The following is a 23,520-nucleotide window of genomic DNA, read 5'->3' as shown; positions in this document are numbered from 1 at the left end:
ATTGAACTAATCTCTCAGGGATCATGAACGCGAAGAAGAAGGGGGCAGGTAGATCGTTATCTTCTGTATCTTCACTGACAGAAATGCATGTTTCAAAATTCTGATTTTTCACCCTTCTGGTTGAATATATTTTCAGGAGTTTGAGATTTGCAGAAGTGTGAAATTGTTAAAAGCTGATCCTGGGCCGTCCAATAGCAAAGGAAAAATAAACGAAGCCATCGATAATTCTCGAGACAAATCAAAAGTATTATTAAGTTCACTGAAAAGTACTGTCTATATTCAACAATTACTAAAGTCAGGTTAAAAAATAATTATTATATTATTTTACTTCTTTTCATTAGGCATATACTACAAGACAACAATCTAAAAGTACGGTAATTAAAACTACAACGTAGAAGAGCATAGTGTTGAAAATTGATATTGTAGAAAACCAGTATTTAGCGGAGATTGCACTAAAGTTTTATACTAAGGGTAAGACTGGATTGTATATGATCAAGAGAATGAAATTACAAGGTAACAAAATTGTAGTCGTAATTTGAGCTATAGAGTTAGTATCGTTAAAAGTAGCTTCTACGGGGGTCCGTAGATGATATGTCACTTATGCAAGCATTTTTATTACAGATACAGTAGTGGGAGGTCGTGATGCAGGAGTGCAAGAAGTGCGCGACTATACTTTCGACGAGTCGCAGCCGTGACATCGGTCAAACTGGTTGCTTTCAATTTGTCGGTGTCGATTGATCGTTGTCAGTGGTTAGCGTTGTAGTTTAACTTTGTTTTTATCACTTGAACGTGTACATTGTTCGCTTTAAACGACTTAGAGCCACCATGCAGTGCGTCAAAAGAAGTGTTGGGTGAGTTTTTGTTAGAATAAATTGTCACGAACTGTAGGATGAATTAGAGTAATCATTTTAATCATTATGATCATTCAAATCCGAAGAAAATGTTTGAGATATTGTAATTATAAAAATTTTAGAGAATGTGGGATGCATCTCTGCGATTCTATGCTAGTATTTGTAAACTCGGCGAAGAAGTGAACGGTTGCAGTTAATGCATCCTTTCACAAAGAGTGAAAGCGAATCAGCTACTGTATTCGTTTAAGGGAACAGACGAATTGTAATCCACAATGTAAGAGATACCCTTTGGCCCTATCTACAATTATCATTGGACTGCGAGACTTTGCGCAATTTAAAATTGTTTAATTCAAATTTTGATAAGCGTAATATTTAGTGATTGCATATAAAGCATACCAGAACATACGTGGGAGTCTATCTGTGTATTGATGAACTATACATACATTATAAAATGCTTTAAATTGGACGCATCGTTAAATATACTTTTGAAGCGTTCTTTGAATCATTAAGTAACTACGTTGTAATTCCTAGAATCTTATGTAATCCTGTTTCATCTAGCATGTTTCAGTAAGCGGAATGTACCATTCTAGCTCCTAGTAAACAATGTAACAATGAAAACTGTGGGAACTGTATAATTACATAAAAGTTGTCGACTGAGACTGAGTTTAATTTTCCCGACAAGCTCTTCAATTACGAGGGAATAACAGAAAATCGAAATTAACTGTTCAATTGCCTAAATAAATTACATAGAAAAGATAGAGAGTCTATCATTTCATGATGTAGCACTATGCATCAAGTCTTACTTAATTTAGTTTCTGCAGCTCGCAATATCCAGTCCTGATTAGATTCTAATGTAGGACATTATTAAGTTGAATGACGATTCAATATGTGCTGATTGAAGCAATATTACTATTGAAATATCTCGTCGTCTTCCTAGCAGTTAGATAATAAATTGCTTCGTAATCATACATTGCGAAATCGAAACACATTAAAAAAAAAAGAACATTTCCGATTTGATAGAACAGTAACGTCTTTAAATGCCGCGATGCTTTATGTTGCGTAACAAACGAACATAAAGATGTTTCACTAAATGATATTTAAAACTGCTCAATTGTTTCAGGGATATTAAGTCAACTGTGGAATTCACGATCAATGGGACACCATACACCGGTAGGTATTTTATATTACAGAATTTCCATGAAAATTAGCAAAAGTATTTATATATATAAAATTTGTTTGCAGTGGATAAGAACATACTGCCTGGAACATCACTAAACGTGTACATCAGAGATCATGCAATGTTCCGAGGAACCAAAGCTATGTGCCACGAGGGTGGATGTGGTGCTTGCATTGTATCTGCAACTGTAAAGGGCGTAACAATGTCTGTAAACTCCTGTTTAGTACCAGTTCTAATTTGTCAAGGGTGGGTCGAGACGTCTATTTCATTGTTTTACTAATTTTTTAGCGACAATTTTCGCATAATAATTACTTTATTGTAATCACAGCTGGACAATCAAGACTATCGAGGGACTAGGCAACCAAAAGGATGGCTACCACGTATTGCAAGCTACCCTAGCGCAAAAAAATGGTTCCCAATGCGGCTATTGTTCTCCAGGCATGGTGATGAATATGTACAGTCTTATACAAGACCGGAAGTTGACCATGAAAGAGATAGAGAACTCGTTTGGCAGCAACATTTGTCGCTGCACCGGCTACAGACCAATCTTGGACGCGTTCAAAAGCTTTGCTTCCGATGCGCCCAAGGAAATGGTCAAGGAGATACACGATATCGAAGTAAGCCGTGCAAGCAAATCAAAGGGGAACTCGTCGAATGTTCACTAATTGAGTTACTTCCTGATAGGAGTTGTACAAGATGAAGATGTGTAAGAAAACCGGTGGACCATGCCAAAATGGTTACAACGGGTGCGCTGCACCCGGTCAAACTACAGATACTATGATCAACATTAAATTAGATGGATCAGCGTTCCATAAAGTTCTCACGGTAGACGCTTTGTTCGAGGTGTTCCGAAACAATCCTGATGCTACTTATGTTCTTCACGGTGGCAATACTGCTCATGGTAAACTTATGGTACCTAGAAGAAATCTTTAATATACATGTAGTGCTCATTATGTCGTCTATTCGTAGGTGTCTACCGGCTGAAAGTACCTGATATCTACATCGACATAAACGACATTTCCGATCTACGTCGCATAAGCAAGGAGAGCGATTCTTTAACCATTGGTGGTAATGTTTCCCTTACAGTGGCCATGGATACCTTCAACAAATACTCAAAGGAACCGAAATTTGAGTACTTGCAACACTTAGCCAGTCACATCGACTTAATTGCAAGCGTGCCCGTCCGTAATGTATGTATCAAGCTTCTTAAACAATCGGTGTAATTACATATTGTTAATTGATCGTAGATCGGTACGCTAGCTGGGAATCTGATGATCAAGCACCAGTATCGCGAATTTCCCTCAGATCTGTTCTTAATATTTGAAACGGCTGGTGCTCAAATACACGTTCGTAAGTAGTCTAATTTAATTTATACTTTAATTCCCATTCAAATTAATTGCTAGATCTCTTTAAATAGTGGATGCCGGTGGCAAGAAGAGCATGAACTTTCTGGACTTCTTGAAATACGACATGAACCACAGACTTATTTACAGTATAGTGTTGCCGGCGCTTGGAAGCGAATACTCGTATAGATCATTCAAGGTATACTTTATTCGTTAACAAATGATTTGCAGCCTATAAAAGCCAGATAGATAACACATAAAATGATGCAGTAGATTATGCCAAGGGCTCAGAATGCCCATGCCCACGTGAACGCTGGTTTCCTGCTAAAACTAGACGGGACTGGGAAAGTTCTGGAAAAGCCGAACATCATATTCGGTGGAATAAACAAAGATTTCGTAAGTGGCATTATCATCAATACAAATTTAGGTTTCAGTAATTTGAACGTTATTTAATTTCAGTTGCACGCGACGAATACTGAGAATTTCCTGATTGGAAAATCCGTTTTCAATAAAGACATTGTTAAACAAGCTTTAGACAAGTTGGACACTGAATTAACTCCGGATCACGTACTGCCCGATTATTCTCCAAAATTTAGGAAAACTCTTGCCGAAGGACTCTTCTTCAAGGTGTGAATTGTTCTAGATGTTCCTCGATTTAAAAGAGTAATTTCATAAATATTGACTTTTTGTAGTTCCTCATTAATTTAAAATCGGAGAACGTAGACCCAAAGGTGCGTACCGGAGGGACCATTCTGGAGCGTGGATTGTCTTCAGGAAAGCAAGAGTATGATACAGACAAAAACTTATGGCCTCTAAATCAACCGCTTCCAAAGATAGAGGCTGCTTATCAGACTTCCGGTGAAGCGCAGTATATGAACGATCTACCACCTATGCACAATGAAGTTTTTTGCGCGTTTGTTCTTGCCACTGTGCCTAATGGAAAGGTCGGAAGCATCGACGCCTCCGAGGCCTTGGTGGGTCATTTTGTTTGGATCGGTCTGATGCTCTTTCCAGATCGTATCACTTAATTTCAAATAACTATTCCAGAAAATGAAAGGAGTCGTTGCATTCTTCTCGAGTAAGGATGTCCCCGGCAAGAACCTCTTCGTCGTTGGGGCCAATCAGCAAATGATGTTGTCGTCAGATGAAGTGGTAAACGAAGTCATAAATTCCCATACCCTAGATTATTGTCACAGCGCGTTTCCTCGCATTGAAATTGTCAATTGTACTATGTAGTTATTCGCTGACGAGAAAATTGAATTCAATGGTCAGCCGGTTGGCGTGGTTGCCGCGATTAGTCACACAATTGCCAACGAGGCTGCGGAAAAGGTGAAGGTCTCCTACGTTGATGTGAAGCAAGACAAAGGCATATACAACATTGAACAAGTGATCACGTCGAACGACGAAAGCAGACTGTTACAGACAGCACATTATGCCGCTAATACCAAAGGTGATTTGTGCTTGGTCAAATAGAAAGGGTATATATTCATATCATATATGATAATATTGTATATAATAGAAACATGAAATTGTAGGAAACGACACGAAGCACGTGGTGAAGGGTGTGTTCCGTTGCGGGAGTCAATACCATTATACTATGGAACCTCAGACTTGCGTATGCGTTCCAATTGAAGATGGTATGGACATTTATTCGTCATCACAGCACATGGATCTTGTTCAAACGAGTGTAGCTAGTGTCCTAAATATACCAAATAACAGGTAAAGTATTCACAGAGCCCAGGATCTCTCCAGCCTAATACTAACCGAAGCTTTGAATTATAGTATAAACGTGAATGTAAGACGACTGGGTGGTGGCTACGGTGCGAAAATATCTAGAGCTACATTGATAGCTTGTGCGTGTGCGCTGGTCAGCTACAAATTGAATCGACCGGCACGTTTCATAATGAGCATAGAGAGCAACATGAAGGTGATAGGCAAGCGATATGACACCCGCCAGGATTACGAGGTCGGTGTGGACGACAATGGAAAGATACAGTACTTGAACGCGAAGATTTGGGGCAACGCCGGTTGCAGTTTCAACGAAATGCATTCGTACTATACGGCAGAACATATGAAGAGTTGCTATGACACCAGCACTTGGTCCTGCGACGGTTTCGAAGCGAGGACTGATTTACCAAGCAACACCTACTGTCGAGCACCAAGTATAGTAATCGCTTGTATCTACTCCTTTGTTTCCCGGTTATTATCCTCCCAACTTGTTCACAGGTTCCACGGAAGGTTTAGGTATGATAGAGAACCTGATGGAGCACATTGCAAGGGTTGTTGGGAAAGATTCTCTGGAAGTGAGGCTGGCGAACATGAGTTCACATCACAAGGATGAGTTGCAGCCTTTGCTGGATGATTTGCGCAAAACAGCGGACTATGACATGAGGAAGAGAGCCGTGGAAACGTTTAACAATGTGAGATCAATTGCATGCGTGTGTTCTACTTTCATAGGTATAGTTGAATAGCTTATTGTCAACTGTTTAGGAAAATCGATGGAAGAAAAAAGGAATAGCGTTGGTGCCGATGATATATCCCCTCGCTATCTGGGGACAGTTCAACGCACTCGTTGCAATTTATGCCCGCGACGGTACAGTTTCCGTTACACACGGTGGCATCGAGTGTGGTCAGGGTATTAATACCAAGGTAATGATTCGAAGCAAACCGATGAAATTTGTACACTTAAACTCGTTCACTTCTTCTTACTAGGTAGCTCAGATAGCGGCTCATACCTTGGGCATCAATTTGTCGCTGGTCACCGTCAAGCCAAGCAACAATTTAACGGCTCCAAACAATTTTGTCACCGGTGGCAGTATTACCAGTGAAAGTTGTGCATATGTAAGTTGTATTCTCGATACGTATTCAACGTATAACTATTGCAGCACGTTTGAACATTGCTTATGTAATTTTAGGCAACAATGAAGTGTTGCCAAGAACTCTTGCAACGACTGGAACCCATAAAAAAGGAGCTAAAGAATCCCACTTGGCAAGAATTAGTACTTACGGCGCATCTAAAGAACGTTGATCTTTGCGCTCGTTTCATGTACGTATGAAACAACATATTAGCGTAAAATAGAAATGTCTTTGCATCATTAAATCTTCAGGTATTTTCCAAATGACGACATAAAGTCTTACGAAATACATGGAGTCACAATAGCGGAAGTCGAAGTTGATATGTTGACTGGACAACACCTTGTGAATAGGGTGGATATAATCGAGGATGTTGGTGTCAGCATGAATCCAGAAATAGACGTAGGCCAGATGGAAGGTGCCTTCGTTATGGGTCTCGGATTTTGGACCTCTGAAGACTTAATCTATGATCCCAAAACTGGCGCATTAACAAATTATAGAACCTGGGTTTGTATTTATCAATATTGGTGATTATTATTCACGGGGATAATTTTGTGTAGAATGTTTTCGTTTGTGTAGAATTATAAACCGCCTGGAGCAAAAGATATTCCTGTCGATTTTCGCGTCTACTTCCGAAATTCGCCTAATCCATTGAGCGTTCTCCGTTCAAAAGGTAGTATTGATTACGAGGCAATAACGCTAATATTGTACACAATGCTTAACGTCATAAATATTGCAGCAATCGGCGAACCACCTCTCATCATGAGTTGCGCAGTTCCAATTGCAATTCGCAATGCATTAGATTCTGCAAGGAAAGATGCTGGGAATAAAGATCAGTGGTATCGGTTGGGTAAGTCTAAGTTAATTAACATTTAACCTTGTGCTTTGCAGTTTTATCCACATTGTAGTAACCATCATCTACTTTTTCAGATGGTCCTGTAACCACGGAGAAAGTTTTACTAAACAGTTTAAGCTGTAAGGAACAAATGGTGCTTTAAACTAAAAGTTGAGTTTTTCTTAAATAAAATTGTGAGAAATCAATATGATCCAATTTTCAAACATTCCATCAAATCAGCGGCATCTCCTTCTTTATCTCCGGAACACCCATACGTAACTTTCTCCTGGGGAAGTTTGTCTAGAAGATTTGCCCCCAAGCAGAAAGGGCACACTGCCTCCGCACGCATACTTGCAGCTAAACAGCTGTGGACTACTACTTCTACGAAAACATGCGTTGCGATTTCAGTGTTTACTTCCCACTCTTTGGCCTCCTCGAAAGTTGCTTCCTCATCTAATAGTATACGTTTGTTTGCGCGCGACGGTTCGTTCTCGTCTTGACGACTGTGACCGTCGCTGTTACAGCCGTCATCCTCAGAGTTGGCCCATAAAATACATAAAGCCTTAACGCGCCTTGCGAATGCCTTTCTATTTGCGCTCTCTGACTTGGGCGCTTTGTCCGCCCATCTTCGCAACGTCCCATCTGAGAGACCTCAACGGCATAAAGCCCTGGCTACGGCAACCGTCCACGCCCGGTTTTTCGCACAGATCCCCAGAACCCCTATGACGCGCATCGGATCATAGCGGATCCGATCGCAAAGATCCATCGCCCTACGCCCTAACGCGCGCATTCCTTTACGTCTGTAATCTTGGGGGTTGATCTCCTCCTCCTCTTTTACTTCGGAATTTGAACTTCTGGACCGATTCGCTGGTCCATCACGATTCAACAGCACGTCTGGCGTCCGTCGAAATTCTCGGCCCTGGGTAACTTCTCTCTTCTTCGTATGGTCCCGTCCTTCTGCACCTGTTGAGCAGTTACGCTCTGCCTCGACCTCCCAGGCTGTAGGCGACCGTCGATTCACTAGACCGGGAGGGGCAGGGGTAACGGTATTATATAATGACCATAGAGTGATCTTATCGACGGCACTTTTTCCGTCGTCACCGCCGTCTGTCCCTAACGTGAGCATATGTCGGGCAATGGCATCAACATCGCCCGTAAAGAAACGGATCTGCGGTATCGCCGCAGCCTCGCACATTACCGCATGGTCCCGGCTTGTTAACACAACCTCGACTACTGGCGTCTTATGTACAGGGTCCGTCACCGCCCGGCTCACGGCTGAAGGTAAGTATTTTTGCCATAATTTTTTCATACTCAGTCTTGTATGTCCGGTGGCCGTGTAAGCCAGGACTCTTTACCGCACTCGAGGGTGCCCCCTCCATCATCCTGCACCTTCTGTCAGCCTTCTGGCGTGCAAGCACGCAGATACTGCACAGGTGTATCTGACGATCCACTGAAGGTTGACAAGTCAATAAAGACAAAGAAAGACAATAACTAAAGCTTGGTGTTAACCTTGACCGCAGGTCCGCACTATGCGCTCACTGTCAGTGTGGAAGGAGTTTATATTCTCTCTTTCCAGTGACAGTGAGCTAAGGTATAGCTTGTGCTTTCTACAATGGAGGCAGAGTACATATATTGCGTTGTCAGAAATTGTTAGAGATACTATTTATACGAGACGATTGTTGTGTCATATGGGTTTTGGGAACTTGATCGCAGGGGCTACTACTGTATATTGTTATAATCAAAGCGTCATACAATTATGTAGAAACAGTGTACATCATGGAAGAAGCAAAGATATAGAACTTCCATATCATCTTTCACGTAAGGCAAGAAAGAAGGGTAAAATTGATGTTAAATACTTAAGCACCAACTGTATGATAGCTGATTTATTGACAAAACCTTTATCTAAAATACTACATAGTAGATACGTTGGTGTGTTAAGGTTGGATGCGCAATAGTATGAGTGTGCTGTATGCAAGCTTTAGTGTGTAATGTAATGCCGATCTTATTGATAGAGGGGATGTGTGAAATCAATATGATCCGAGAGTCAATGCGCGATCGTATTTTGTATATGCGCGCGGTGGGCACGATCGTGTGCGATCTTCCTTTGTTGATTCCGTGGAATGTGCTCTGTCTGTTGCGGACATTCGGCCATGTGGTGCGGACGTGTGTTTTGATTGAATTATAGTTTTTCTCTAAACGTTCATATTAACCAATAAAGTTATAATTACTTGAGTATTTGATTAATTGCTCATGTGCTCGGAGCTTGCTGAAAATAAATTACAACAAAAAAATGATGTCGTTTAATGTTTTAATCTAAAAATCATGATCCTCTCGTCTTCTCCTCCTCTCGACTAAAATTTGGTAGTTTATTTACTAATGGTAATAATATATCTGGTTTATAATTCGTTGTTCCTATCAATATTTGTAAAACTCTTCTTATTCAAGAAAAATGTATAAATTACCCATAATCCTCTTCAACATGTACAGTAACTAAACCAGGTTGGTCAGGCCACGTTCAGACGTAGAAGTTATGGAAGATGTAAATGTAACTTCTATTATCGTTTTAAACCATCTATACGTCTAAAGAAGTATTACTTTATGAATATTGGTTGAAACTGTTTACGCAGATTAAACTAAATTTTCACCGTTCTACTATTTAAATGAACCACATATTCTTACGTTCCTGAGCCCAAGTTGCGTGATGGGCGATTTCGCATACGATGCGCAGAGGTAATGGGTGGGAGGACAGTTCGCGCGTAGCAGTGGTTGAGTGAGGATTGTAAAAATTTTTCTCCTGTCAGTGTTAACGATTAATGTCGGTTTTAGTGTTTGAACCTGTGTGAAACGTCAAGATTCATCGCTGACAGGAAGCAGCACACCTCCACGGCACACGGAAACGAGCAGGGTGCATGTTGTGGCCATGGAAATCATCAGAAATCAATGTCGGTGAGTGACGCTTTGAAAACTTGTCAGTACATAGCTACCCGATTCGATCGCAACGTTTGCCAATATCGAATATCCTTCCCGCAAAGATGAATGGAGTCTCGTCTTAACATCTCTCAATAATTATGCTCTAAAATCAAGCTCTGCTCCGATCGAACACGATCTCTCGCTATTACTGGTATGCATTCGAAATGGCACAATGGTGACCATCTTGTCCCGCCGAGTATTTGGCGGTTGAACATTTTGAAACCATTTAGACATTACCTGCGCTGTCAAAGCATACAACTATATGTTATCTGATTTTTTTCCAGGGTCAAGATATCGTAGTTATCTAGAGTAGGAGATACAGTAAAAGTAAAAGCATAATCAATTTCGTCAGCCTATGTAGCATTATTCTAATTAAATCTATCGTGCTAATAGAGTAGAATGTTATCGAGCGTCGTAATCGCATCATGCTCCAACGTGTTAAAAAATTGGCGAAGAGTTGACTGTGTAAATATATTCCTCGTCCGAACACAGAAGTCAGGGGTAGTCGTGTAACGGCGGCAATTTCAAAATCGTCCAGTTCATTTGCCGACCGCGTCACGAGATTTCCGATTTACCGGCCGTGGCGGTATTTGGAAACGATAATTGTGATCGCGTTCCCGAGATGGCGCGACGATTGTCTCGCGCGATACGCCTCATCTCGAACACTTTTACCTTTAAACGCGAAATGCTGTAAATTGTAAGTGGGTTATGCCATGCTGCACGGAGAATGCCTCGTGACCGCTTGTCCGATTATTAACGCTCACGAGGGAGACGCGACGACGGGCACGAGATTCATAAAAACTGGCATTTCCTTTCTCGTTGGGAACGGGCTATCCGGTCGGTGTGCCCGTGACGTTCACAGCGTTTGACGTCACCGGTGCGTCTACGCTACACGATAATCAAGTGAAATAGATCACATTAATTCGCGGCAATGAAATTAATTTCGCCGTTGGATGTACGCGCGCGTCGAAATTAACGGCGGCGTTGGTCGGTGGTTTTAATACGGTCGCGTGACGTCAGAATTCCACCAGTTTCGTTTCGTTGGGAACTCGTTCGAACCGGAACACGGCCGATAAGCGTATCATAATTTTTTTCTTCCGTTCCCCCCATTTGCGACAGACGAAACAGTATCGCGAACTCGCTGCTCGAAGTTGATCCCAGACAACGAGAGAACAATTTCACGGAGATAAACGCGTTTTCGAGCTCGTTCGATCGTTAAAAAACCCAACCCACACGATGGGCTCGCGCGCGCATGCGACGCACCAGAAAATATGGTCAAGGAATGGGACCTGCTAGATTTTTCTTGGCAGAAACCGTTCCGAGGTTTCTCGAACGCGTGCGTGTTTCTCGTTTCGCATTTCGCATCCGATCAAAGATCTTCGGTCCCGATGCGGAAATCTTTCCCTGGGAAAAAGGGAATAATCCTGGTTTTCGATCAAACCTTTCAAGTTCGAGGAAACACGGTCAGTGCGAGCATGGAGATGCGATCGGTGGGTGGATGTCGACAGGGGGAGGAAGGAGGAGAAGAGGTATTCAAACAGAGAACGAAGCAGAGAAATCGTAACCCGTATTCGAGATCCCGTATACGGGTCAGGGACGTCTCGCGGTGCATAATTCCGCTGGCATATTCTCCCTCTCTCTCTCTCTCTCTCTCTCCCTCTGTCGCGTCCGTGCGCGACAAAGCGGCGTCGCCATTGGCAAGACGGTCAGGATTCCGCGAACCTGTCCGAAAAGCATGCCGGAGTTATTAAGAAATAACCGAGAATCGTCGGATCGTACGCGATCTTTTCGCACCGGAAGGCATTCGAGGTTTTTGACATTTCCCTCGAGTGTGCGCGCGTAGTATCTGATGGGCGGGGCGGGTGAGGATCGCGCGGCGGGTGGGGGGAGCCTCGGCGATCCTGGACAGCGCATAATCACGGAACGGAACGAGACGCGAGGCGACGAAAGACGAGACGCGAAACGAAACGAAGCGAAACAGAGAGACAGCCGGCTGATGCTTAGGTTCCAGGGACGAGACCGAAATGCTTAGTGCGTTTCCACCACGATGGAATGAATGAAATCGTCGGCTAATTTTCGATGCAACGATCGGGATAAACGCATTAGGGTGTCGGATGAATGGGAAATGTGAGAAACGTTGAAGAAGACAGACCGGGAATCGGGGGTAATGTGTTAGAGGGTTGGCTTGAGAGCGAGGCCGAGCGGGGCGCGTGCCGTTTAGCGCCTGCGCGCCGAAGCACGAATGCTACGAATAGTTTAGGCACGACAGTCGAACGGAGACCGCAGTACCGTGCGGACCGTGCAGTGGTTCGCACTGTTTCCCACCGAAGGACTCTGGTCTCTAATTCTATTTCTCTTTTCTCTGCCCCCCCCCTTCCCCCCGTCTTTTCCGTTTCTCGCGACACGCCGGCACGACTCGGCGCGAGGCACCGAGTGTACACTCGCGCGCCTGCATCTAGACTCGAGCCCACGCGACACCAGGTATACGGATCGCTTCGGTCGGGTCGTCGCGTGTACACAGGATGACAGGATACACGCGCGACCGCCAACCACGATGACTCGTCGGTGATTCATCGAGACTCGTCGCTACCGATAACAAGGGGTCCCGGTGCGCGTTGACGTCACGCTCACGATAATACCCACTGTCGTAAGCATAGCCGTATCGCGGAATCGTCTATTGAGTATAGCTTAGATCCGAGAATCCCGTGGCGGGAAACACGTTCGCGGCATAAATATCGAACCGCTTTGTTTCGCCTGCTATCGGATAAATATTCATGGGCGGCGAGACAGGGTTGTTCAGAGCCGACCCTCGAGAGTCGAGGGTCCACGGTGCCGATCGAGAGACGTCTCCGGCCGAGTCGCGCCATCGCTCTCTCGACTCTCGACTCCCTGCGCGTGCGATAGAGAAAGAGAGATAGGCGATTCAGAGAAAGAGAGGGAGAAGGAGGAGAGAATAGGAGCGAACCGTGGTCGCGGAACGCGTCCTCGTCGCGTCTAAAGATACCCGACATACCCGTACCGTAGGGACGCGATAAACCGAGTGTGCCCAGGGGTATAGGTGTTCCACCGACGTAGCTCGGGAGGGTGTCGGGAAAACGGTCGTCGAGCAAGAGAATGCGGGTAAGGGGGAAAAGGGAATTGCGTGCGTCGGTCATCAGTGCATGCGCGGCGCCTCGTGTCTCGCGTCTCGCGTCTCGCGTCTCACGCCTCGCGAGGAAACGGTAAGAGAGTATGAAATCTTGTCGGTGGACCCTTTCCATCTCCCTTCAGCCCCGGCGTCTTCTCTCTCTCTCTCTCTCTCTCTCTCTCTCTCGTGGTCGTACCGTCGTTCTCGAGCCCTCGAAACCGAGTCCCACTTGCCCCGAGCTTCTTCTCTCATCCTTTCTCGACCCCCGTCCTTGGGGCGGCAGGGGGTACTAGGGAGGACTAGGGAGCACTAGGGTGGACTCGGGAGGAGCGAGAGGAGGAGGTGTTCCCCTTTTCTCCTCCCCCACCCGTTCGACGTCGCCCCTCCCCGCGGGCCGTGCGCCCCTCCCCCCGACGGGCCGTCAGTGTTTTACACACATAATACTACCGTCGGTTACACTGGCTGGTCGGGAACTCTGTTCGGGTGTCGAACGAAAGCTCTCCGTGTTCCGGGGGCCGCGTGTATTTTCGTGCCGTACGGGCCTCTCTCCCTCGGGTTCCTTTTCGTTCGTCGACGGTCTCGCGTTCGCTAGTCGACTAGAGGCGTTCGCGCTCGATCTGGCGCGCGCGGGCTGATCTCCGAAACCTGGAAACGAAACGAAGAAGGGAGAGGGGGGGTTGTTCGTCGCTCTGTTATCTCCGTCGATCTGGCTGTCTGGTTGGTTGATTTCGCTCTGATCTCGTCTCTCTCGTGTCTCGTCTCGCCTCGCCTCCTCTCCCTCGCGTTCGATCCCGAAACGTTGTCCTCTGTTCGTCCGTATCTTGGTAACGGAGCGGGACCAATCGGTGACTCGAGACGAGTCGAGTCGACTCGAGTCAAGCCGAGTCGAGATCGAGATCGGGAGACCGAGAGGCCGAGTGGTTCCGCGTACGCGCCGTACGTTCCTCGTTTCTCTCCTCCAGTTTGTTCGTGCTCCTCTCCTGTTTTGCTTGTTTTCGGTAGTCCTCTCGGCCGTGTCCAGGCAGCAGCGGCGACAAGCGGCGGCAGCCGGCAACACGCACCGATTGCGAGCGAGAGGGCAGCCGGGCGGTCGGTCGTATTAGTTCGTACGTTACGTTCCGTTCCGTTGTTTGTATCGTTGGTTGGATTCGTCGATTACTCTCTCCGCCAGTTGGTGCGTCCGCGACTCGGTCTACACATATTCCCTGTCCAGGGAATAATCGAGCGAGCATATATCTATATATATATATATATCACTTTCTCGCTCTCTTTATCTCTCGCCGTCGACTGTATCCCTTTTCTGTCTCGCGACATTATCCGTCTCTCCCTCTCTCTGGCTCTAGCTCTAGCTCTAGCTCTGGCTGTAGCTGTAGCTCAAGCTCTAGCTTCTACCCCGTGTTTCGTCCGGCGTACGTACGGTTTGCGTTCGTTCGTGGTTGCGAGTACGAGTGCCACCGAAACCGCGGATAAATGTGTCGGTCACGGTACAAGACGTGAAGCGGGGGCATACCACGGCAAGTGAGTATATTTTTAGTGGCAAGCGCGAATCGCTAACCAGAGTGGTATAAACGGCGCGCAGTGGCCTGATGAAGCGGCGTATGTGACATCAAATTTCTCTCTCTTGCCACCGGGAAACGACACCGAGACATCTTGCTGACCATCCGCGGTGAGTAGACCACCGATCCGTAGCACCTGCTCTCTATAACCTTCCGCCGATTGATTCGCCATTCCGTATTCCCCTCTTGCCCTCTTCTCCTCTTACCCTCTTACTCTCTCACCCTCGTACACGTACACGCATGGTCTCTCTCTCTCTCACTCTCTCTCTATCTCTCTCTCTCTCTCTCTCGCTATCCGTCTGTCCCACCCTCGCGCCCCTGCGCCCTCTGCCCAACCCTCCCCACCCTCTTGCCTCGCGTACACGCGTGAGAATGTTCGATTTCTACTTGCCGAAAAGTCTCCGTGTCCTCCCTCGTCTCTCGAGTCGAGGGATGACCGGCAGTGAGAGACGAAAGATAGAGAGGGAGAGAGAGAGAGAGAGAGAGAGGGGCAGAGAGAAGGAGCCAAAGGGTTGGATTCGAGATCGCAGCACGTGTCGTCTGATGCCGATCGAGCCTTCGGATCGCCATTTCCCCGGGTTAGGCGAGGAGAGTGCGCAGGGTTCCCGTTCTGGCCACCTTCTGGTCCCCATCTAGATCCCTTGCCCGGAGGCATTACGAAAATTATGTAACCGTCGGCGGCACGGGCACACGCTGCCCCGTCCTTCGACCGGTTCCTCTTTTCTTCCTCTTGTCTTGACTCGACCAAGCTGGCCACCGACGTCGCCGTCGCTACCACCATCGCCATCGCCAGCGTCGTCCACGGCCCTCCCCTGCGTCGCTCCTCTCATCCATCGGCCCTCTGTCCTCTACCCTCTGCCACCCCCCTAGATTGTACCACTCCTGCTTCGCGGTTCAACATTATTTCGGGAGTGCCAGCCAGCCTGCCAGATCCCGACACACCGCGACCGAGCAGACGGAGAACGTTTCCCCGACAAAGATGCGCTCTGTCTCCTTGTGCCTTCTCCTCCTTCGCCACCTCTTCCCTCCCCCCCCCTGCTCCTCTCTCCTCTCTTTCCACGGTACTCTCACTAGCCCTCCCCGTTCTCACTCACCTCGTGTGTCCCGGGATCGAGCAGGCGCATTATCGCGCCGGCCCGCGCGCAGCTTTTCCGTGCCGAACGGCGCTCTCTCTCTCTCTCTCTCTCTCTCTTTCCCTTCGTCTCTATCGCGCTCCCTCGCCCTCTCTTTTATTTCGTTCGCTCGTTTCGCGTACCCTTGGAGGAGAAAGCGCGTCGATCGAATCCTCTCTTCGATGACTCCGCCGCGCGGATATTCTTCTGGATCGCCGCTTCCGCGTCCACCGCGCTTCCGTCGTCCGTTTAACCCCCTCGAAGACGATTTCTTCCGAGTTCCCTTCTTCTCTTCCCTGTGTTCCCGCCGCCGTCGAACGGCAAGCGGGCCCCGTGGCTCGAGAAGAAACGTTCCGTTTCATCGGGAAATGGGTTAGGTCGATCGTCGGAAAAACGCCACGTCGGTACTCGGTACTCGCGATACGCGAGACTCCGTTACTCGGGGACCGGTGTCGCACGAAAAATCAATATTTTCGTGGCTCCGTTCCGTCCCGGCCCGTTTCGTTTCGCTTCCGATCCTCTCCGGGCGACGTCGGAGGAGGAGCTCCGTTCTCTAGGAATTCGCCGAGAAATGCGACGCGCTCGTTGCGGACGGTCTGCGACGCGAGCACGCACACGCGTGCACGAATATGGGCGACGACGACGACGACGCGAAGACACGACCGTCGCACTCGGATCGCCTTGGACGTGGATGACCTGAATGCATCGGCGACGATCGGCCCGAGACGAGGAGCCGGAGATACGGAAACTGGAGCAATAAAACCGGAGAACGGGATCGAAGATTCGCAGATAGCGAGCTTGACATTAGATTAGAGGCGGCGAGCTCTCCCGCATGTGAACAAAAGTCTTCGTCGCGGACCGGTCGAACTATCCCCTGTCCGGATTAATGAGAACTCTTCTTTCCCCCTTCCGTCTCTGTCGGGGAATTTCGGAACCCATCAATCCGCCGGAATCGTGCGAACGGTCTGGCTCGTCGAATTTCGAACGGCTGTGTCACGGGTTACGTAAAACCCGCCGCGCTGCAGAAGAGCAGGATGAAGCTAGGGAAGGAGTAGGACGAACGCTGCCCATGGCGCGGAGAGGAGCGAAGAGGCGAGGAGGGCAGATCGGTGGGAGCGGAAGGAGCCGGGAGGAAATGTTGTTACAACGGGAGCCACCGACGATTCGGTGGTAAACGGAAGCCAGACAGGCTCGGGTTACAGCAACGCGGGGGAACCGAAATTAAACGGAACTCGCCGTGGCCGCGGGCCTCCAGCTTCGCTCTTCTTCTCGTCTCGCCTCTCCGCTCCTCTGTTCTCCATTCTCTGGTCCCCGGTCGCTAGTCTTTGCGCGTTTTCTGCCGGGGAATATTTATTTTCACGGGCAACGGGTATCTCGGGGTTATAGGAGGCGCTAAATTACGACGCCGCTACGCCGCGATTTCCTCCGAAGGCTTTTAGGCCGGACTATGGACGTTATCCCGACTCCTCTGTAAAATTCGGCGCAAGTAAACTACGCCTACCTTCGAGAGATACGCTCGCGAATAACGTGTCCTGGCTCGGCCGTAGCCGGGAGCAGCGAAGCCACGCCTCCTCGAGGAGAGAAATTCCGCTCCCCGGAACTAATTTCTTACGAGACGCGAAAGCTCGGATCAAAATTCGGCCAGTTCTGTTAGGAACACGACTGTTCGCGTGAAGCGGAAGCTCCTCCGGTGTTCCTCGGAGCGGGTTTGCTCTTTGGAAGCTAGATCGATAGGCATTTCGCGGCGAAACGACGAATCTTTTGATCCTCGGAGTATGGTTTCCGCGTGGCGTTACTCCCGAGGGCGGTTCGGAGCGTTCCCGGGGCAAAAAACGACGATGGCTGGGAAAAATCCGATCGGGTTCGGTCGCACGCATCGCTGGAGAGAGAGAGAGAAAGAGAGAGAGAGAGATAGAGGGGGGGCGGGGGAGAAAGAGCCATTCGGTCCGTGGTAGATGTTACGCTGTACGGCGTACAGCCGTGCTCGGCTCGCCACAGTGGAAAGGGTCGCGATTAGTCAGACCTGAGCAGTCTCGGTCCCTTTGCCGGCCTTTGCGATACTCTTTCCCCCATGAAATGTGGGTCGCCTCGATGTTTGTGCTGCGCACGTTGCCGATGGACCTAACCAGACCTTCGGCCCGGTTTTCGCGGTTTCGAAATTTCGATGTTCGCACGGTCGCGCGAATCGTTCGCACCGGCGGGCTTCGCTTTGGCAACCGTCTCGATTCCTTCGATAGGAACGGCAAACAAAAAATAAGGCGGATGGAATTTAGCAGGTTGGGCTCTCTTTGGTTTCGTAGACACGGATGGTTTTCGAGGTTAGCTCTACGGCGGAATAGGCGGTCGTAGATTTCGTGGGTCTCGGCGACCACCTAATAATTCCGAGTTTCTCGCGGGAACTCGGCGACCTCCTAATAATAACGATCGTTTTGTTCGGAAATAAAGACGACGAACCTTCTGCGCTCACCTAATAATCGTGCATGAAATTCCTCTCCCCATCCGTGTGGCGTCTATCCCCGCCAGCGTCGGCGGGCACACGCCGTCGCTCCCCGATTCGCTTTGTCCTGAAATACATCGATGGCTCCCTCCCTCCCTCCCTCCCTTCCTCCCTCCTCCCTCCCTCTCTCTCTCTCTCTCTCTCTCTCTCTTTCTGCTTCCCCGCCAAGCCCTCTCCTCTGCGTCCCGCCCCATCGGAAGCTCCCACCATGAGTCTTCACTCTTTCCCCGTCGAGCGCTCGCTCTCCATCCTCCTCTTTGTCCTGCTTTCATAGTATCGACCCAATACGGTTGACCTAGACTCACTTGCAAGGAAGTGTACTCAACCTTTGACACTTACTCGCGCGCGCTCTGACGAAACCGTCCCCGCCGTTCGGCTCGTTCTGCGAGCAGGCGACCGATCGATCGATAGCCCCGTCAAAACTAATTACGCACGTGGGAATCGGACCTGGCCCGAGCCCGACACGATCCCGCCGTTTCGGCACCCGTCCCAGTGGATGCATCGCGACGCGTCTCTTCGTGGCCGGCGATTTGCTGGTCTCGTTCTTCCTTGATTTTCTCTGGTCTTCTCTGGTCGTCACCCTGCCCCCGATAATCCCCATCGGCTGAGCCGAGGTTGGCTCGGTTTCAGCGGGGCCCCGAGCCGGACCGAAGCTTTTTGGCCGACGAAGCGATGCGTCGCGCGATCCACAGGACGATCTACAGGCTGCTCCAAAGCCCGAGGCCGTCGATTCTCCGCCCCGGAGCTTCGCCTCGAGACGCTCCTCTTCGGAAAGGTCTCCGAGACGAAATTGATAACTCGATCCAAGACTTCTACTACACCTTCGAAGAGTACACGGAAGTCGGTCGATCGAATAAAAATCTTATTCTTGACCGTTACCGAGCAATTTTTGTTCAAACAATACTTTCCCCAGTTTGTCGTTGATGCGTATAAAATCAAGATAATCCTGTGGGAGAATGGAAATGGTACAGTAATTTCTTCTTAAAGTAGAATGTGCGTAAGAATTGTTTACTTTTGAAGATCGATAAAGAACTTCTTCTTTAATAATACACGGCTTAATAATATCCCAGCTTATTCCTATAGTCTTTTTATTACGAAAACCAAGGGTACTTTATTAATCTACAACAGTTTCGCAACGTAGCAGAAACTTCGGAATCAGCGCAACGATTGAAACGACTTAATTCTACAAGCGAGAGTCCGAGCTCTTCGTTTACGATCTTCTCTCGATCCCGAAAGGGTGTTTAAGATCGGCGGTCCCTCGGAGCTTCGTTACCATCGCGCCCGTTAAAAGGTTAAAACGTAGCCGTGAGTATATCGACCTATCGACCTATATCGCGAAAAGAATTACGTAGCAGGTTTTTCCCCGGAATTGGTCCGCGGCAAATAGCTCCGATCCCCGCGAATTCAGTCGTTCGCCGACCCAACCCCGTTCGAAACCGTATAAAACCGCGACTCCTCGTTTCCTCGATCCACTCGATTCGCGGTTCGAGCGACGCGGCAGGTGGAAAGAAGCGCGCATTCCTCGTATGCAATTTCTCGAGCACACGCGAAATAATTGAAAAACACGGCGGGGTCGTACGCGTGCGCAATAATATTCCGTGCCGGTGTCGCCGCCGGTTCCCGTGGTCTTATTTTAGGACATAATCGACAGTCTCGCTGAGGTAATCGATCGAGAGGGGTGCACGTGCCGCGAATTTATCGATCCCCGAGCCTGTTGTGGTACGTCACCGTTCCGCGAACCCCTTTCGCATAACAGGTGCGCCTTCCTCGCGTGCCTAAGCTCGTTACCATTTACGTCCGGTCCCCTGGATTCTTTCGCGATTCGGGATCCCCGAGACCTCCCTTCGATCCCGTCCTTCCTCCTCCGCGGATTTTCCTCCACCTTTTTCTCCCTAGGTTTCCACAGGGCGGACGGGTTTTCTCGGCCGGCGACGCGGCTCGAATCGAATCGCTCCGCACAGGTGTGCCGCGCGCACCTTCGATTCGAGTCCGTGGTTCAAGGCTGCTTCGATCGCGTCCCGCGATTCCCCTAACCCCTGTCCACGCGAGAGGCAAGGTCCAGGGAAGCCCGCTCGAAGTCAGCCTTCGTCGATTTTTGCCCCGCGCACGATGAAAATTCCCTAGAACCGCCGGACGGATCCGGCGATTCGTCAGATCGGAGAGAACCGGAGTCCGGGAACCGTGCGCGTTCCGGTCCGATAAATCGGATCGATCCGTCGGAATGGGGGCCGGGGCTCGATTCGGTTCAAGGGCGATCCCGACCCCCTCGGCCGGCTCTACCCTTTTACCAGGAAGCGGTATCTAGTTCCCGTGTGCGGCTGGTACGCGTCATGGTGGCTTAAAAATAACTAGACACGTGTGGGAGACTGGCGGAGCGTGCGCCGTCTCCAGAAATAAAGCACAGCGACCGGCCCGCTCCGCGCCGCACCGCTTCGCGCCGATTAACTTTTTCCACGGCGAGGAGCTTCGCGCTCGCTCCGCCCGCTCGCTCGTCCGTTCCGCTCGCGCCTTGTGTTCCTGCGCGGGCACACGTGAACAAGCGAACCCGTGTGCGTGCGCCGCGTGTATTGTCGGCTGGCATGCATCGTCGATGGTTTTTCACCGGGCTAGAGCTATCCGCGCCGACGGATATATCGTCGTCTTCCTGTTAACAGGACCGCCGAGCTTATTTTAACGCTAGCCTAGCCCCGGCCACCAGGCCTGGAAACTCGCCGTTTGCCTTCTGCCTTCCATCTTACACCTTTAATCCCCCTTATACACCAGACAATGCACCGTTCACGCGGCCGGCTCGCCGCATTTCCTCCGAAAAGATCGGCTCCACCGAGCGAGCGTCTACGGTTAATGGATGCCAGTGAATCCGAGCTGGATGCACCGCCGCTGCCAAAAGTTTATGCAAGCTTCCCCTCGATTGGTTTTGCACAGTGTTCAAAGGTCCCCGAAGAGCGGCAGCCGCGCGCGACGCCGCGTCCCCGTATAACCCGGGTAGGTACAAAGGGCTCGGGTGACACAGTTTCGTTGACGCCAGGCGCTCTCGTCGAGGAGACGGTGCAGTGTTTACGGAAAGATAGGCGAAAGTACGGTTCGAGTCGCCGGTGACAATCGGGGCCGTCGTTTGTTTAGGATCTAGACCTGGAAGAACGCAATCTGATCGGACAGTCCCAGTCATCGTTGTTTAATTGGGACGGTCGATTCGTCGACCAAAGGACAGCGGTGTTTCGACGTGTTCAAAAACAAATCTATCGGATTTGTATTCTCGATTAGCTCGGAAGCTGTCGGCTTCGGGGTCCGACCACGGTTCTCGGAACGTGTTTCCAAATATTAAATATCAATTAGTTTCGATAAACTAATTCACGTAAACATAAACTAGTTCACGCGATGCTAATGTCCTGCTCCTGTCTGCAAACCAGTATGTATACAAAGGGCTTTCAGCCTGTTCACTAATAAATATTAGTAATAATAATAATAACAATAATAATAAATGAAGACAAGACGAGCGTGGGCGAAGGAAGATACCCAGAAGCGCTCTGATACCGACGCGACCCGACGGTATTCCTCGGATGAAATATCGCCCAGCGTCTGGCCGCGAGCCACTTTGCTCTGTGCTTCTTATTCGAAACTTTTCTATTCGTAAATTCGCGCGTCGCACGCCGACAGTTATGGTCGCCGGCCCCTCTCCCCCTCTGCACAACCCTGTTTCTCATGCTTCTTCCCCGTTAAATCCGAAACTTCGCAAATAGGTCGGAGACGATGATTTCGGAAAACTCGGCTTCGCCGAGGTATAGGACGTTGCGACCATTTCCTCCACTGCCTATTATTCCGTCATATTAACGCATTTGTTTATCGAACATGTACGGGAAATCACTGATTAGTTATAAAATCTAAAGGCGAAAGGTTCGAATTGTCGAGTCGGAATAAAATTCTGTTCCCTTTGCACTCGATGCGTAAGCATTCGATTAATTGTTAGCGGCCGATAAACATAAATTTTCCTCGTTTCCCGGACAAACGAACGTAATCGAGAACGCATTAATGATCGCAACTGTAAAGAAAATGGTCAGCGGACACGGAACGAACAGAAGAGAAATCAATTATGCAGCGTCCGCATCTTTCAGCAGGTATTTTGCATAAAAGTTCAGAGTCCGGCCGTTACTTTTCTCGATATTGGCTCGCTAAACGGACGACCGGCCTGTTCTCCGATCGCGGGGGAGGGCGGCGGGACAATTAGTCGCGACAAGCAGGATGATTCACGGCCACGAAAGGTTCGTGATCAAGGATCGTTCCGGGGGGGAAAGGTCGACGCTCAGACGAGACAAAGCTTTCCGTTAGAGTCGTCGTCGTCGTTGTTGCCGTTGCCACTGCTATTCCTGCTAGCACCACCGGTTTGATAATGCCGGTTGTCCACGGTCTTGGAATAATTGGATGGAAACCGATACGATATCGTGGGCGAGTGGTCGCGTGCGCGACTGTACACCAGCGCACGTATCTTACACCCTTCTCCAATATTTTTATTACACGTGCGTGGTTTCACGGACTCGTCCCGATGCACGGATATCGTAGGTATCTTAGATCAAAATACATTAATTTCTCTCTTCTCGCCGTTCCCAAGTTTTCCAACAAAACTGGACAACTTCGAAAGAGAAGATACTATATTATACGAGCCTCGCGATGCATTTTTACAGCTCTTGATAATCGGCAAATATAAGGAACGAGCTATGCAAGCACGATGAAAAAGATACGATATTATCCTTGCTTGTAAAGTCCTTAACGGACTCCTTGACTCTCTCCAGCATTATTGGAGAAGTTCCACCCGAATGCACCAATATTTCATCTCGGATGCGGAGAACTTCTCCGCGTTTAGAAACACAGAAAACAACTTACGGATATCGTACCGGGTTCGATCGCGTTTTCTCTATTGTAAATAGCGCGGGCTTGATCACATCGACTTTTTCCAAACGCTTCCGCCGCATTCTTCCATACAGAATCGAAGGCGTGTTACTCCTGTTCCTGCACTTACGTGCACGTTCAATAAAATAAATAAATGATGCACGGTATGTAATTTCGACGGAGTGGCACTGGGTGTCCGACGGGCAACCCAGGTGTACCCGAGCGCCTCGTAATCGAGACGTCCGGCCCGTACAGCGAAAAGTATAGCGTGTACTATACAAACCGTATAGTATCGCGCGCTCCCAATCCCCCGCCGCC

General features: G+C 48.7%; 2 protein-coding genes across 17 annotated transcripts in view; both read left to right on the top strand.

The window, feature by feature from the left end:
* Positions 1-653: 653 nt before the first annotated feature.
* On the top strand, positions 654-7,265 carry LOC144472818 (uncharacterized). 2 transcript variants are annotated; one of them, XM_078186198.1, is made up of 23 exons: positions 656-851; positions 1,972-2,021; positions 2,094-2,274; positions 2,357-2,645; positions 2,713-2,929; positions 2,998-3,218; positions 3,276-3,378; positions 3,446-3,570; positions 3,645-3,767; positions 3,831-3,998; positions 4,064-4,345; positions 4,419-4,523; positions 4,608-4,821; positions 4,907-5,090; positions 5,154-5,533; positions 5,598-5,791; positions 5,862-6,020; positions 6,084-6,212; positions 6,287-6,417; positions 6,479-6,731; positions 6,804-6,897; positions 6,964-7,074; positions 7,155-7,265. In XM_078186198.1, exons 1-23 carry the CDS (start codon positions 826-828, stop codon positions 7,220-7,222), a joined length of 3,807 nt encoding a protein of 1,268 aa, XP_078042324.1. In that variant the 5' UTR covers positions 656-825; the 3' UTR covers positions 7,223-7,265. The 2 variants fall into 2 exon arrangements, with proteins under 2 accessions (XP_078042323.1, XP_078042324.1); XM_078186197.1 differs by having other exon boundaries at positions 654-851; positions 6,804-7,074.
* Positions 7,266-9,819: 2,554 nt separating this feature from the next.
* Pmca (plasma membrane calcium-transporting ATPase 3) overlaps positions 9,820-23,520 on the top strand; it is a 71,692-nt gene continuing 57,991 nt past the window's right edge. For 3 of the 15 annotated variants that reach the window (XM_078184508.1, XM_078184496.1, XM_078184495.1), the window contains exon 1: positions 13,588-14,822. The gene's annotated coding sequence lies outside the window, so the exon portion shown is untranslated. Of the gene's footprint in view, positions 10,006-13,580; positions 14,823-23,520 lie in introns of those variants that run through there. The other 12 variants (XM_078184499.1, XM_078184497.1, XM_078184507.1 and 9 more) reach the window with 9 other exon arrangements.

Source organism: Augochlora pura, chromosome 7 (assembly GCF_028453695.1).
Source record: "Augochlora pura isolate Apur16 chromosome 7, APUR_v2.2.1, whole genome shotgun sequence".
NCBI lineage: Eukaryota > Metazoa > Arthropoda > Insecta > Hymenoptera > Halictidae > Augochlora > Augochlora pura.
The sequence above is the reverse complement of the archived record's forward strand: the minus strand, read 5'-3'. Positions and strand labels throughout refer to the sequence as shown.